Source organism: Amblyraja radiata, chromosome 38 (genome assembly GCF_010909765.2).
Source record: "Amblyraja radiata isolate CabotCenter1 chromosome 38, sAmbRad1.1.pri, whole genome shotgun sequence".
NCBI lineage: Eukaryota > Metazoa > Chordata > Chondrichthyes > Rajiformes > Rajidae > Amblyraja > Amblyraja radiata.
Window position 1 is genome coordinate 1890977 of NC_045993.1, and position 17137 is coordinate 1908113.

The 17137-nt window shown below is 47.4% G+C and overlaps 1 protein-coding gene across 2 annotated transcripts in view; it reads right to left on the reverse strand.

Moving 5' to 3' along the window:
* Nucleotides 1-3695: 3695 nt before the first annotated feature.
* aldh16a1 (aldehyde dehydrogenase 16 family member A1) overlaps nucleotides 3696-17137 on the reverse strand; it is a 42009-nt gene continuing 28567 nt past the window's right edge. The window contains exons 15-17 of one of the 2 annotated variants that reach the window (XM_033013605.1): nucleotides 16821-17006; nucleotides 14508-14633; nucleotides 3696-3928 (exon numbers count right to left, since the gene is read on the reverse strand). In XM_033013605.1, coding sequence (XP_032869496.1) covers nucleotides 3755-3928; nucleotides 14508-14633; nucleotides 16821-17006 — 486 coding nt within the window. In that variant the 3' untranslated portion in view covers nucleotides 3696-3754. Of the gene's footprint in view, nucleotides 3929-11219; nucleotides 11333-14507; nucleotides 14634-16820; nucleotides 17007-17137 lie in introns of those variants that run through there. The other variant, XM_033013606.1, reaches the window with a different exon arrangement.

The window sequence follows — 17137 nt, forward strand, 5'->3', positions numbered from 1 at the left end:
ATGTTGGCAGCACAGGAGGGCTTCAGTCTCGGACGGACAGGAGAGTAGAGAGCGACTTCGAGCTGTACTGAAAACAAAATGGAGAAATGCCAAAGGATAGAGCTTAGTTTCTTACGTTAGACGTCTACACGTCAAAAAAAAAAGTGCTGGAGGGAGCCAGCGGGTCAAGCAGCATCTGTGGAGGGAATGGTCAGACGACGTTTCGGGTCGAGACCTGTCTGACTGATGGAGTAGGAGGGAGAGTGCTGGAAAAGAGAGGTGGGGGGGGGGCAAACCCGGGCAAGTGATAGGTGGATACAGGTGAGGGGTGTGATTGGCAGATTGTGGAGTAAGTGCTAAGCTAGAGGTGAACTGGAGCCAAAGGGGTGCATCAGATAAGAGTAAATGTAGAGCTTGAGAGGGGGTATGGGGGGGGGGGGAGAGAAGAGGGATAAAAGATGGGAACGAGAGGTTTGGGGGGACGAGCAGGGAGCAGGGTAACTGGGGTGGGGTGGGATGTGTGTGAGCACCAGGGTGGGGGTAAGGAAGAGGGCACGGGAGGGATAACTTGGAATTGGAGAACGCAGCATTCATACCATTATGGTGTAAGCTACCCAAGCGGAATATCAGGTGCTGGTCTGCCATAGGCTGAATGGCGACACTTAAAAATGTTTTGGTAGACTCTACTATTCAAAGTCTAAACTGAATGAGATCTTTCCAAAATGTATCTCCTATTTGTGACAAATGTCTCCCTCAAGAAGCAACTATAACACATTCCTTCGCCTCTTGCATAAATTTACATAACTTTTGGAGAGAAATTTTTGTGTGTGTGGATGTAATTATGTGAAGCACTTTGGGGTCAATGCAAGTTGACTAAAAATGTGCTATATAAATAAAGAAATTTCATTTAAATTTAATTTAACACGCTACATCTTGAAAATATGAGACTTGTCTTAGCAGAAAAACCAGAGCAATTTTCGAAGACATGGTCTCCATTCATTGATTTATTACAAGGATAGTATGGTGCAACACAATTTTGGAATTAGATCTAATTACGGGTTGGGTGATGGGTGGGGAGGGATACGAGGCCTTTTGTTTTTGTGTTTTTATTTCGCTATACCTTTCTTATTTCTTTTACTTACCCACTCTTTGGCGACACCACTTTGGTAGTCTAGGGGTTCTATCCTTGCACATCCACTTTTTCTCTCTCTCTTGCTTTCTCTCTCTTCCTTTCTCTTAGCTAAAATTTTAATTTGAAGCTACACAATAACTGTATTATGTCATACGCCGCTGCTTATATTTTTGTACACTTGCTTCTAATATATTTAAAAAAAAAAGTTTTGGTAGTTCTTGAGGACTTGAATTAAAAACATGTTCTTTTTATTTTGACAAAGAGAAATCGATGAAAATCCTTTATACAGTAAGAAAGCTTCTCACAGACAGTGTGGTTCTACAAGTGACTGCGAAAAGCTGTTGGACCCTGGTCATTAGGAATAGGAGGAGAATTAGGCAATTTGGCCCATCAAGTCTACTCTGCCATTCAATCTTGGCTGATCTATCTCTCCCTCCTAACCCCCTTCTCCCCTATAACCTCCGACAGCTGTACTGATGAAGAATCTATCTATCTCTGCCATAAAAACATCCACTGACTTGGCCTCCACAGCCTTCTGTGGCAATGAATTCCACAGATTCACCACCCAGATTTATACCTGCCACCTCAACATGAAAGCTTTAGATTGACATTAATCTTATGTGTACCACTTAAATATTGATTCAAATCTAAACAAGTGCACCTCAGGTTTTGTTGGAGACTGGATCCTTAGATTTCCTCTCGCATTTTATTGATGTGTAAAGCATTTGAGCTGAACCTCAAAACCCTTCCAGGACAAGGGGTCACAGCTTAAGGATAAGGGGGAAATCCTTTAAAACCGAGATGAGAAGAACTTTTTTCACACAGAGAGTGGTGAATCTCTGGAACTCTCTGCCACAGAGGGTAGTTGAGGCCAGTTCATTGGCTATATTTAAGAGGGAGTTAGATGAGGCCCTTGTGGCTAAAGGGATCAGGGGGTATGGAGAGAAGGCAGGTACAGGATACTGAGTTGGATGATCAGCCATGATCATATTGAATGGCGGTGCAGGCTCGAAGGGCCGAATGGCCTACTCCTGCACCTAATGTCTATGTTTCTATGTATACCGTGACCTGATAAGACGAGAGAAAATATACAGGAGATACAAAATGTATATTTTATACATAAGGATTTCATTAAGTTTAATAACCACAATCATCTTCCATCAGTTTCTCATGTTAACTAAACCTTGCAGGAATCTGGGTTACATGTTTCTGTTAACAGTAGGAAGCACCGATAGACTCTAGCTGTTCATCAAAAATCACTTGGAATTAGACAGCAAGTCAATGTTTACATTTTTGCACCAATGCTACTTTTCTGATCTTGCCAAGAAAGGCCTCATTCAGCACTGAGATTACAGGCACCGTGTGCAGTACGGCCAGCTTAGAAGGAAATAGGTCGAGAGTGTTTTTGTCTTATAAACACTTAAAAGGCATTGAAGAAGTGGACTGGATACAAACAGTGCTCCAAGACATACCGATAAATTGCTGCAGCCCTGTTCAGTAAAACACAGTGAACGCAGCAAAGGCGCATCCTGCCCAAATTCTGTTCCAAAGGCAAAGCATCATAAAAGTATTTGCAGCTCTTCAAAGAATGTTTGCTCAGCATGAAAGGCAGGTACAGGTGGCAATGCCAAGTTATTCTGGTAACAGAGTGCGTGCGGCTACACCTGTACCGAGCGTGGTGAAGTTGTGGCACGGGGCAAACCTGTAGCAAGCACAATCCGTGACCTTGAGCCCAGATTTACACTCCTGGGATAAAAAATAATTTTGACAGTCGGGAAAATGTTCCCTTCTGTCTCACTGGAGGGCGAGTAAGGAAGAGGGGTTTCCACACAAGATAAGTCAAACGTGTAGAATGGGTTCCCTCGCAACCAGGGTTTGAGGAATTCTGTCTGGCTATTGGGCAGAAGAAAGGGGGACTCTCGGGAAAGAAAGCGGTCTCTCTCGAGAATTGGCACAAGTCAGCAAACTAACATCATTCAGTGCAGGCATGGGATGGATGGAGGGGAGGAATGCGGGAAAGCAAAGATCTGGCAGGTCCCAAAGTGTTCAGCTCTTAACAGAGTTCGGCTCGGAGTCAAGGTGGAAACAGTCCAATGTTCAAAAACAAACAAATAAAATATTTCCATCGTGACACATAGCTGAACCTTATTGTGTAGGGAGGAACTGTAGGTGCTGGTTTACACCGAAGATAGACACAAAATGCTGGAGTAACTCAGCGGGACAGGTAGCGTCTCTGGAGGGAAGGAATGGGTGATGAAGAACTGGCTGAAGGGTCAGTACTGACCCGAAACGTCACCCATTCCTTCTCTCCAGAGATGCTGCCTGTCCCGCTGAGTTACTCCAGCATTTTGTTGGACATTAACCTGTTTTAACATGATGAATATTTTGCACTTGCTTTGACCCCCAGCTGTCGGTAGAGAGCTCTGTTGGGATATCAGACACCCTTCCAGTACACATGTTCAAACTCAGACCAGATCCATGTTCTACCATATTGGAAGACCAATGTCTAATCAAAGCATTCATATTACAACGGGAGGGTACTTGATTGTAGCTGCGCGGAACTCCCGTTCACTGTGTTAACTGGGCCGCATAGGAACGGATGGTTACGCCTGGACAGGTTGGGTTGTCTGGACGACACTGGGTCTAGTTGGCAAAGATTTCCCCCATTGGGATCCAGACGTTCTTGCACTGTGTTGCGTGATAGAGGAACTCCTCCCCGGATCCCTGGCGGGTGTGACACCAGAGTCGCGGGACACCGTAATTCACCCAGGTCCGCTTCAGATTCTCAGCCGACGACCACTCGACAAACTTCGACCCCTGGGGAAGATCACAAAAACGGGCGTGAGGTTGTCCTGACATTGAGAACGTGGAACAATTTCAGCACAGGAACTGGGCCCCCCGCGGCCTACAATGCCCACGCCGAATGCCATGCCAAGACAGAGGGAGACACAAGCGAATACAGAGGGTGGAATCTTGTCGCTCAGCGGATCAGGCAGCATCTGTGGAGGGAATGGACAGGCAACACATCAGATCTGCTCCCTTCTTCAGACAGATCATTAGGCAAAATTTTGGGTCAGGTCAGATCACCTCAGTCTGTGGAAGGGTCGGACAAAACTCTGATTATTAATAACCCATTTTCTGTTATTTGCATTTTATCAGTTTATTTATTCATGTGTGTATATATTTAAATTATGGTATATGGACACACTTATCTGTTTTGTAGTAAATGCCTACTATGTTCTGTGTGCTGAAGCATAGCAAGAATTTCATTGTCCTATACAGGGACACATGACAATAAACTCACATGAACTTGAACTTGAGGGTCCTGACCCAGAGATGTCCCTCCAGAGATGCTGCCTAACTCACTGGGTTACTCCAGCAAGTTGCATATTCGCATGGGTTCTTCTCACATTCCAAAGATGTACAGGTTTGTAGGCTAATTGCCTTTAGTAAAATTGTAAATTGTCCCTAGTGTGTGGGATAGTGCTAGTGTCCAGGGTGATCGCTGGTTGTCACAGACTCGGTGGGCCTGTTTCCACGCTGTATCTCTAAAATCCACAGTCTAACTCCTCTTTAATCCTTTAGATTTACTTCATCTGCACCAGTTAACTTTGCACACCTCGATAAATCTCCCTGAAGCCACATCTATTCTGGAAGACAGTAACTCCTGCCCAAGCAATCTCTCTTGACCCAAATTCTCCAGATGCGTACAGATACTTGTAAACGACAAGTGAAATCTCTTTGTGGTATTAGTTTCCTTTGCTAACCAGCCCTTGTGGTGATCTGTTGCCTTACGCAATGGTTTCATGTCGCAAGTCTCAGATGGTCATATTAATTGGAGCAGGAATTAAGGCATTATAAATTATTAGGGGGAATTACACAAATTGCTTGCATCAAGTCTGGGAGAATCAGACGTCATCTCAAGCAAGTACAAAAAACACCACAAGAGAACAGAGGAAATACCAGGCTCAGAAATGAAATGATTAACTGAATGTAACAGGTACAAATTAGATCTTCAAATCTTTTCATTGTATTAAAGAGTTTCACTGTTGACTTTATTTGTAATGGAATGGAAGGAATGGAACGACACAGTCAGAGCTTAACAGCACAGAAACAAGCCCTTCAGGCCACCTTCATAATACTAACCGTGTTGATATACTGGACGAGTCCCATTTGCCTACATTTGGCCTAAATCCATCTAAACCAGGGGCTCCCAACCTTTTTCGTCCCGTTTACCCCTGGCAACTTTAATAGCACAGAACACTGTTATTTCACTTATTTATGAACAACTAATGATGAACGGAGACTGGTAGGTAGACAAAAGTGCTGGAGAAACTCAGCGGGTGCAGCAGCATCTATGGAGCGAAGGAAATAGGCAACGTTTCGGGCCGAAACCCGAAAGGGTTTCGGCCCGAAACGTTGCCTATTTCCTGAAATGGTTCCTATTCGGCCCGAAACGTTGCCTATTTCCTTCGCTCCATAGATGCTGCTGCACCCGCTGGGTTTCTCCAGCACTTTTGTCTACCTTCGATTTTCCAGCATCTGCAGTTCCTTCTTAAACAGATACAGGTATACCAGAACCAAACACAGTCCGTCAATGAGACAAAATATGTACAAATCCAGAATCAACAAATTTACCCCTGGGGGTATAAATATACCCCAGGTTGGGAACCCTTGCTCTCAACCCTTCCTAGTCATATATCTGTATTTAAGTCAGAATTGGATCTGATACTACAGCTTCCTTTGGCAGGTCATTGAAGACTACTCTTAAATCTCTCCTCTCTCACCATCAGCCTTTGTCCTCTGATTTTAGAACCTACCCTTGGAAAATGACTGAGCTTTCACTGTATCCATGATCTTGTACAAGATCACCCCTCAGATTTCTCTGCTTCAAAGAAAACATTTCTCGTGCAGCGGGTAGAGCCACTGCCTCACTTTGCCAAGTGTGATCCTGACCTTGGGTGCTGTCTGTGTGGAGTTTGCACGTCCTCCCTGTGAACGCATGGGTTGCCTCCCATATCCCAAGGGGGGGGGGGGAGGGGGGTTTGTAGGTTGTGGGAAGGAACTGCAGACGTTGGTTTAAACCGAAGATAGGCGCAAAGAGCTAGAGTAACTCAGCGGGTCAGGCAGCATCTCAAGAGTCTGAAGAAGGGTCTCAACCCAAAAGGTCACCTATTCCTTCCCTCCGGAGATGCTGCTCGACCCACTGAGTTACTCCACCATTTATGCGTCTAGCATTCGAGTAGCGTTTATTGTCATATGCACAAAAATGCAGCGAGGTACAGGAACAATGTAAATCTTGCTTGCAGCAGCAGCATCACAACCACACAAACTCCCGCAACATGAAATATAAATTATACATAAGTTAGAAAGACAACAACAACGTAAAAAACAAGAGACAATTACAAAACACAATCAGAAACAAGTCCAGGTAGCGCAGGAGGTGGTCCGTGGTTGAAGAACCCGATGGTTGTGGGAAAGTAGAGGACAGTGAGCAGAGGGTAGCAGAGGGCAGCAGTGAGCAGAGGGCAGCAGTGAGCAGAGGGTAGCAGAGGGCAGCAGTGAGCAGAGGGCAGCAGTGAGCAGAGGGCAGCAGTGAGCAGAGGGCAGCAGTGAGCAGAGGGCAGCATTGAGGAGAGGGCAGCATTGAGGAGAGGGCAGCATTGAGGAGAGGGCAACAGTGAGGAGAGGGCAACAGTGAGCAGAGGGCAGCATTGAGGAGAGGGCAACATTGAGCAGAGGGCAGCATTGAGGAGAGGGCAGCAGTGAGCAGAGGGCAGCATTGAGGAGAGGGCAACAGTGAGCAGAGGGCAGCATTGAGGAGAGGGCAACAGTGAGCAGAGGGCAGCATTGAGGAGAGGGCAACAGTGAGGAGAGGGCAACAGTGAGGAGAGGGCAACAGTGAGGAGAGGGCAGCAGTGAGGAGAGGGCAGCAGTGAGGAGAGGGCAACAGTGAGCAGAGGGCAGCATTGAGGAGAGGGCAACAGTGAGGAGAGGGCAACAGTGAGCAGAGGGAAGCAGTGAGGAGAGGGCAGCATTGAGGAGAGGGCAGCAGTGAGCAGAGGGCAGCAGTGAGGAGAGGGCAACAGTGAGCAGAGGGCAGCATTGAGGAGAGGGCAACAGTGAGGAGAGGGCAACAGTGAGCAGAGGGAAGCAGTGAGGAGAGGGCAGCAGTGAGGAGAGGGCAACATTGAGGAGAGGGCAGCAGTGAGGAGAGGGCAACATTGAGGAGAGGGCAGCATTGAGGAGAGGGCAGCAGTGAGGAGAGGGCAACATTGAGGAGAGGGCAGCAGTGAGCAGAGGGCAACAGTGAGGAGAGGGCAGCAGTGAGGAGAGGGCAGCAGAGGGCAGCAGTGAGCAGAGGGCAGCAGTGAGGAGAGGGCAGCATTGAGCAGAGGGCAACAGTGAGCAGAGGGCAGCAGTGAGGAGAGGGCAGCAGTGAGCAGGGGGCAGCGTTGAGGAGAGGGCAGCAGTGAGCAGAGGGCAACATTGAGCAGAGGGCAGCAGTGAGGAGAGGGCAGCATTGAGCAGAGGGCAGCAGAGGGCAGCAGTGAGGAGAGGGCAGCATTGAGGAGAGGGCAGCATTGAGCAGAGGGCAGCAGTGAGGAGAGGGCAGCATTGAGGAGAGGGCAGCATTGAGGAGAGGGCAGCATTGAGGAGAGGGCAGCAGTGAGCAGAGGGCAGCAGTGAGCAGAGGGCAGCAGTGAGCAGAGGGCAGCAGTGAGCAGAGGGCAGCAGTGAGGAGAGGGCAGCAGTGAGCAGAGGGCAGCAGTGAGCAGAGGGCAGCAGTGAGGAGAGGGCAGCAGTGAGCAGAGGGCAGCAGTGAGCAGAGGGCAGCAGTGAGCAGAGGGCAGCGTTGAGGAGAGGGCAGCGTTGAGGAGAGGGCAGCAGTGAGGAGAGGGCAACAGTGAGGAGAGGGCAGCAGTGAGCAGAGGGCAGCAGTGAGCAGAGGGCAGCAGTGAGCAGAGGGCAGCGTTGAGGAGAGGGCAGCAGTGAGGAGAGGGCAACAGTGAGGAGAGGGCAGCAGTGAAGAGAGGGCAGCAGAGGGCAGCAGTGAGCAGAGGGCAACAGTGAGCAGAGGGCAGCAGTGAGCAGAGGGCAGCAGTGAGCAGAGGGCAGCAGTGAGCAGAGGGCAGCAGTGAGCAGAGGGCAGCGTTGAGGAGAGGGCAGCAGTGAGCAGAGGGCAACATTGAGCAGAGGGCAGCAGTGAGGAGAGGGCAGCATTGAGCAGAGGGCAGCAGAGGGCAGCAGTGAGGAGAGGGCAGCATTGAGGAGAGGGCAGCAGTGAGGAGAGGGCAGCATTGAGCAGAGGGCAGCATTGAGGAGAGGGCAGCATTGAGGAGAGGGCAGCAGTGAGCAGAGGGTAGCAGTGAGCAGGGGGCAGCAGTGAGCAGGGGGCGACAGTGAGCAGAGGGTAGCATTGAGGAGAGGGCAGCAGTGAGGAGAGGGCAGCAGTGAGGAGAGGGCAGCAGTGAGGAGAGGGCAGCAGTGAGCAGAGGGCAGCAGTGAGCAGAGGGTAGCAGTGAGCAGGGGGCAGCATTGAGCAGAGGGCAACAGTGAGCAGAGGGCGACAGTGAGCAGAAGGCAGCAGGGAGCAGAGGGCAGCATTGAGGAGAGGGCATGATCCAGATAGTGTGGATCCCCGATAGATGCCACCTTCTTGAGGCAGTGCCTGGTGTAGATGCTTTTGATGGAGGGAACGGCCGTGCCCACTCTCTGTAACCGCTTGCGATCCTGTGCAATGGAATTACTGTCCCAGGCAACGATGCAAGTATGGAGAAATCTGAAGAAGGGTCTCGACTCGAAACGTCACTGATTCATTTTTGCCAGAGATGCTGCCTGACCCGCTGAGTTACTCCAGCATTTTGTGTCTATCTTCGGTGCATCTGGATTTCCTTCCTACGCAACGAGCAACTCATCGGTGGTGCATGTGTTGAAGCATGTTGAGAGTGTGGAGGCTTCTGCATGACGACTTCTATCAGTTGGGTCAAGCACTTCACCCCACAGATGATTTCCGTGAGCGGGGCGTCACGCTGACCAGACTGACCATTTGTGTGACAATGAAGGCAGCAGGCACAGCTGCTTACAGCTGCTCTGTGTTCACATAAATAGTGGACAGCCCAGCAGGCTTTTTCCGAGAATGGATCAACATTGCGAAAGAGCATCAGGGTAGCCAACTCTTTCAATGTGGAGCAAAGGAGGCTCGGATCCAAAATAGCCCATCAACTCGACTCCGCCATTCCATCATGGCCGACTTACCGTTCCCTCTCCACCCCATTCTCCTGCCTTCTCCCCATAACACCCGTACTAATCAAGAATCTATCAATCTCCACCTTAAAAATATCCATTGATGGCCTCCACAGACAAAATTCCACAAATTCACCACCCTCTAAATAAATTCATCCTCATCTGCTTATTCATGTGTGTATATATTTATATTATGGTATATGGACACACTGATCTGTTTTGTAGTAAATGCCTACTATGTTCTGTGTGCTGAAGCAAAGCACGAATTTCATTGTCCTATACAGGGACACATGACGATAAACTCACTTGAACTTGAACTTTCCAAAGGTAGGTCAATAGACAATAGGTGCAGGAGTAGGCCTTTGGCCCTTCGAGCCAGCACCGCCATTCAATGTGATCATGGCTGATCATCCCCAATCAGTACCCCGTTCCTGCCTTCTCCCCGTATCCCCTGATTCCGCTATTTTTAAGAGCCCTATCTAGCTCTCTCTTGAAAGCATCCAGAGAACCTGCCTCCACCGCCCTCTGAGGCAGAGAATTCCACAGACTCACCACTCTCTGTGAGAAAAAGCGTTTCCTCGTCTCCGTTCTAAATGGCTTACTCCTTATTCTTAAACTGTGGCCCCTGGTTCTGGCCTTCCCAACATCGGAAACATGTTTCCTGCCTCTAGCGTGTCCAAGCCCTTAACAATCTTATATGTTTCAATGAGATGCCCTCTCATCCTTCTGAACTCCAGAGTGTACAAGCCCAGCTGCTCCATTCTCTCAGCATATGACAGTCCCGCCATCCGGGGAATTAACCTTGTAAACCTACACTGGGCTCCCTCAATAGCAAGAATGTCCTTCCTCAAATTAGGGGACCAAAACTGCACACAATACTCCAGGTGTGGTCTCACTAGGGCCCTGTACAACTGTCCTTTTATTCTGATGCCTTGGCCTCTGGTCCTAGACTCTCCCACAAGTGGAAATATCCTCTCCATGTTCACTATCCAGGGCTTTCACTATTCAGTGAGTTTCAGTGAGTTTCAATGAGTCCCCCCCCCCTCCCCCCCCTCCTCATCCTTCTAAACTCCAGCGAGTACAGGCCCAGGGCCGTCAAACGCTCATCATATGTTAACTTATCTAATTAGTTAGCCTATCTAATTAACCAGTCCTGCTGCTCAACACCCCCTTCTATCCCCTTTAATCCCCACCAATGCGTCCAATGCCATTGCGGAACCAATTAATATTCTATGTGACGAGTTGCAAGATAGAACTGGGCACATCGCATTATAATGATGCGCACAGGATCGTTTTTAGCAGCTGTCAAAGTTAATCCCGCTTCTGTCTGCAGTTAGGTTTTCTAAAGATTACTCCAGACAGCACGCCTTGTGATAAATGATAAATAAAGCCAAATTATGAATCTGATAACCATCTTGATGTGTCACCATGCATCGATGAGCAAGTTTACAATAATTTGAGCAGTTGTTTGCTCTGAAAGTTTAATAGGCAATTAATTTCTAGGCTACACCCAAAATGCTGGAGTAACTCCAGGATTTTGCGCCCATATTCGGTGTACACCAGCATCTGCAGTTCCTTCGCACATAATGATCTTTCCACAATGGAAACAATCTGTGAGAAGATGTCGAGCCCTTGCATCTCTCCACATCCATAGCACAAGTAACGGAACTTAGCAACAGCAGCATTTGGAGACTGACGGTTGGTGGTTTAATTTCGAGGTGGATTAAATGTCATGTATATTCACCACCTCCTCCTAATTATCCCCAACACTCCTCGACTGTACAAGTTTAGTGCAGGTTCAGTAGGAAATGTGATCGACTCTAGACGCTGCCCACTTTTCCCCCCGCAGCCTCCCCTGGATGGAAACAGTGACTGGTCAGCCCTCCATCACGGGGAAAATACCCGCGTTTCCAGCATCAGGCTTCATCAATCCCGCCACACGAGCAATGGACGGCAATAAATCAAGGTCAGCGTCTATTTCGGTAACAGTGAGAACAGCATCAAAGTAATTAATCGTAGATCAAAAAACATGACTGTAATCTACCAAACCACACACAAGCGCAAGCCTTGACGAAACTAGGCCAAGCTTCATCAAATCTCAACGCTCCATCATTTGGGTTAATGGGTGAGAGGTCCCAGTCCCAACCCTATATGTGTGAACCGTAAAGGCCGAACTTTAATGTTGAGATGTGACAACAGACAATAGGTGCAGGAGTAGGTCATTCAGCCCTTCCAGCCAGCACTGCCGTTCACTGTGATCATGGCTGATCAAAGGGAATCTCATAATTACTGATAAGATATTGATAGCAGTAGAATTTAGGTCAGCATAATAGCGTAGAGATAGAGATGCTGCCTGATAGCATTTTTGAAAGTGGGGGGGGGGGGGGGCTGAGCGATTACTGATCATCGGCCTCGTGGGTACCTGGCGAAGGAGCGGAGCACCTGAGTGGGAGGGGGGAACCCCCCCATCCCAGGGTGGGTTCCCTGCCAGGTACTTTTTGAAAATTGATGTATTAAATTCATGTTTTAGAGCAGTGGTTCCCAACCTTTTTTTAGCTCATGGCCCCCTTGGGATCTTTTAATTTTTCTGTGCCCCCCCCCCCCCCCCCCCCTGACATTATTAGCGGAAAAAAAGTACTTCAATATTATAATACCTTCCATAAAAATATCAGTGTCTATTAATTGCACAAATATTCTCTTTTATTCTATTCCACAAACATCAAAAATATTTCAACTACATAGATTTAAATTTATTAGAACTGAAATTTAGGAGGCAACAGGGTGGTAGCTCTGTGGCCCCCTTCATTGAACCTGTGGCCCCCTAAATCCCAACATTGTTCTGTGGCCCCCCTGAAATTTGCCATGGCACCAGGTTGGGAATCACTGTTTTAGAGCATTATAGAAGTATGATTTCAATGTTTTTTGTTTGAAGTATTTTTAAGATAATTTAGGGCCTACATGAGAGATAGGAGCAGGTGATTATTATTTTTGTTACTGCACGACCTGCAAAAACTAGGGGATAATAATACAGGCCATGCCCCCAGCTCAAACAATGAGACTGAGTCTGTATGGAGTTTGTACGTTCTCCCTGTGACCTGGGTGCTCTGCTTTCCTTGCACACCCCAAAGATGCAGTTTCGAAGGTCGATTGGCTTTGGTAAAAATTGTCCCTAGTGTGTACGATAGTGCGAGTGCACAAGGATCACTGGTCGGCGCAGACTCGGTGGGCCGAAGGGTCTGTTTCCACGTTCTCTAAACTGAACTATTAAATTCTGACATACCAAAAGAACAAAAAAAAACCTAAGTGGATCACAGCCAAACTGAAAAAATAATAAAATGTCAGTTTCAGGACAAATCGCTCTGATCAGCTTTCTGTCCAAACAGTGATATAATTATATCCTCGACTCAGGGCATCTGCTCACACTGAAAATAAAACACATATTTGGAAATCAAGTTCCCTGCTGAAGCTGGAAAGCTTTCAAAGGACTAAGCCCCCATCAGCCTCTCCAATAACCATTGAAGGAGAATGTCACATTATACTTGGAGAGACACAGAAGGAGCTTGCAATTATTTGTAATCCCTAGTCTTATCAAAGGCATGCCTACACTTGCATCTCAGCAAACTCTAAAAGTAAATGGGTCCATTTGGTTTGTTACACTGGAATTGATAAGTCTGCATATTGTTCCTTCATAGAGTCAAAGAGTCACCCAGCATGGAAACAGGCCCTTCGGCCCAACCTACCCGTGCCGACCAACATGCCCCAGCTACACTCACCCCACCTGTCTGTGCTTGGCCCATATCCTTCTAAACCATTCCTATCCATATACCTGTCCAAATGATTTTGTTTAATGTTATAGTGCCTGCTTCAACTGCCTCCTCTGGCAGCTCACTCCACACACCCACCACATTTGTGTGACAAAGTTGCCTCTCATTAAATCTTTTCCCTCACCTTAAACCTATGTCCTCTGGTTTTTGATTCCCCTACTCTGGGTAAAAAAAACTGCATTTACTTATCTATTCACCTCATGATGGTAAACAAAATTGCTGGATAAACTCAGCGGGTGAGGCAGCATCTATGGAGCGAAGGAATAGGTGACGTTTCGGGTCGAGACCCTTCTTCAGAGTCTGGAGAATCCATTTGGTAACGTGTGTTACATTTTGGTTCACTTTCCAAAGAATGGTCCTTATACACCTCTATAAAATTACCCCTCGTCTTCCTGTACTCCAAGGAATAATGTCCTAGCTTGTTCAAACTCTCCCTATTGCTCAGGCCCTCGGGTTCTGGCAACATTCTTGTAAATCTTCTGTGCACCCTTTCCAGCTGAACAGAGTGGCCAAAACGGAACTCAGTACTCCAAATGTATTCACAGAACATCTCACTACAGCTCAAATTACCCACACTAGTTTGTGTCATTCAAGCACAAGTTCAGCATCATCTTGGAGTAATAGGGTGCGGATGCAACTTCTGCCCAACTCCTCCTTGCTGACCAAGTAGCCCCATCTGAGCTAGTCATACAGTGTGGAAACAGGCCTTTCGGCCCAACTTGCCCACACCAGCCAACATGCCCCCAGCGACACTAGTCCCACCTGCCAGCATTTGGTCCCCATCCCTCCAAACCTGTCCTATTCATGCACCTGTCTAATTGCTTCTTAAATGTTCAAGAAGGAACTGCAGATGCTGGAAAATCGAAAGTAGACAAAAGTGCTGGAGAAGCTCAGCGGGTGCGTCAGCATCTATGGAGCGAAGGAAATAGGTAACGTTTCGGGCCAAAACGTTGCCTATTTCCTTCGCTCCATAGATGCTGCCACACTCGCTGAGTTTCTCCACCACTTTTGTCTACCTTTGCTTCTTAAATGTTGGGATAGTCCCAGCCTCAACTACCTCCTCTGGCAGGTTGTTCCATACATCCACCACCCTTTGTGTGGACAAAGTTACCCCTCAGATTTTCATTAAATCTTTTCCCCTTCACCTTAAACCCATGTCCTCTAGCACTCGATCCACCTACTCTGGGCGAGAGACTGTGCATCTACCCAATCCATGCCTCTCATGATCTTATACACCTCTTTCAGTTCACCCCCTGCGCTCATCCTCCTGCGCTTCAAGCCAGTCCCACCTGCCTCGTGATAAGGTGGCGTATAACTGCAGTTACCTTTGCAGAGCCAAAGTACCACATGGCTTGGACATCCTGGTGCTCAACCAGCGTTTTGCTCAGATGATCCCGTGATCCAGTCAGAATATTCACCACACCGGCAGGGAGATCTGAAGTTTCAAAGACCTAGGCAAGAAAAAAAGCTCATGTCATTTAGCCTGGCATAGTTTAGTTTAGTTGTTTTCACAATTAAGTTTATTATTGTCACATGTATGAAGGAACAGTGAAAAGCTTTTTTGTAGCGTGCTATCCAGTCAGCCGAAAGGCTATACCTGATTACAATCAAGTGTACAGATACAGTGTGGGTGGCTGACAAAACATGGATAGAGGTTGAGAGACCGGAGGTAAAAAGGAGGTCAGAGAGGTTTTTTGTTTAACGAAAAGGGGGAAGTTTTAAGGATAAGAGGGAAGTCTTTTAGGACCGAGATGAGAATTTTTTTTTTCACACAGAGAGTGGTGAATCTGTGGAATTCTCTGCCACAGAAGGTAGTTGAGGCCAGTTCATTGGCTATATTTAAGAGGGAGTTAGATGTGGCCCTTGTGGCTAATGGGATCAGGGGGTATGGAGAGAAGGCAGGTACAGGATACTGAGTTGGATGATCAGCCATGATCATATTGCATGGCAGTGCAGGCTCGAAGGGCCGAATGGCCTACTCCTGCACCTATTTTCTATGTTTCTATGTTAGTGATGGGCTGGAACTTAGAATGGACTGATGGAGGCAGAGACACTCACAACATTTAAACAGCATCTCGACAAGCATTCAAATCCGCAAAAGGTAGCTTCATGGGACATAGATAAGTATAATAAATGGACAAACGGAATAGTTGATGTTTTGGGTCAAGACCCTTTATCACCCATTCCTTTTCTCCAGAGATGCTGCCCGAACTGCTGGGTTACTCCAGCTTTTTGTGTCTATCTTCGGTGCAAACCAACATTTCTTAGACATGATGGTCGACATACACATACATGGTGGGCCGAAGGGCCTGTTTCTACGCTGCACATCTCAAATTACTCTAAAATGGGTTTAGGCTGGGCAGCTCACTTTCCACAGGCATAGACACGCCGTATGGAAGATGGATAATGGAAATGGGTTTACAGTCAAATTACTGTAGTTAAATACGCGGTGAAACCACAAATGAGTTGAATTCTGGAGTGTAAAACTGAGCACGTGTAAAACTGAGCACGTGGAAACAGTCATAGATACATAGACAATAGGTGCAGGAGTAGGCCATTCGGCCCCTCAAGCCAGCACCGCCATTCAATATGATCATGACTGATCATCCACAATCGGTACCCCGTTCCTGCCTCGATTCCGCTAGCCCTAAGAGCTCTATCTAACTCTTTAGAATGCATCCAGTGAATAGGCCTCCACTGCTCTCTGAGGCAGAGAATTCCACAAATTCAGCCCTGTATGTTTGTGACCGCAAAGTTTATTCTGCAGATGTTTTGTTACAAACATAACAAGTCATGACTGCATGTGCTTACGTTAATGCTGGCTTCAAAAAGCAAACACTGTTTCTCACCCACATGCTGTAAATCCGCCTAACCAGGTATCGATCAGGCCACAGATAAGACACAAAAAGCTGGAGTATATCTCAGCGGGTCAGACTGCATCTCTGGTGACGTTTCGGGCCGAGACCCTTCTTCATGAAGATGGGTCTCGACCTGAAACGTTACCTATTCCTTCTTCATGAAGATGGGTCTCGACCTGAAACGTTACCTATTCCTTCTTCATGAAGAAGGGTCTCGACCTGAAACGTTATCTATTCCTTCTTCATGAAGAAGGGTCTCGACCTGAAACATTACCTATTCCTTCTTCATGAAGAAGGGTCTCGACCTGAAACATTACCTATTCCTTCTTCATGAAGATGGGTCTCGACCTGAAACGTCACCAATTCCTTTTCCCCAGAGATGCTGTCTGACCCGCTGAGTGACTCCAGCTTTTTGTGTCCATCTTTGGTTTAAACCAGCATCTGCAGTTCCTTCCTACCCATTGATCAGGCCATTCCAGTTAAGTGTCAGTTATGGTGTTGGGCATTTAACTGCCATGGTGCCACACACAGACAATAGTAATCTTTAGACTTTAGAGATACATGGCAGAAATAGGCCCTTCAGCCCACTGAGTCCGTGCCGACCAGCGATCGCCCCGCACATTAGCACTATTCTACACACGAGGGACAATTGACCGAATTTTACTGAAGCCAATTAACCTGCAATCTCCAAAGTCTAATAAAAGTGAGAGGTTCCACAAGAGTGTCCGTGGTTGAGCAATTGTTGCAGTGTAAACCAAAGTTGAGCACATCTGTGTGTACCTGGTAGAGTTCCAAGGCTGGCAGAGGATACAGCTCGCTGGGAACAATAACGACCACATTCCCTCGAACGACTGCCGGTGCAAAGAGACTCACAAAGTTGAGCAGAGGGTTCTCATCGGGGCATGCAATGGCTATCACACCGATGGGCTCCCGAACCATGATGGTGGCACCGTAGAGCTGAGTTTCCTGAAAAAAGACAAAGTGCACAATGTGTTTCAATAGACAATAGACAATAGGTGCAGGAGTAGGCCATTTGGCCCTTTGAGCCAGCACTGCCATTCAATGTGATCATGGCTGATCATCCCCAATCAGTACCC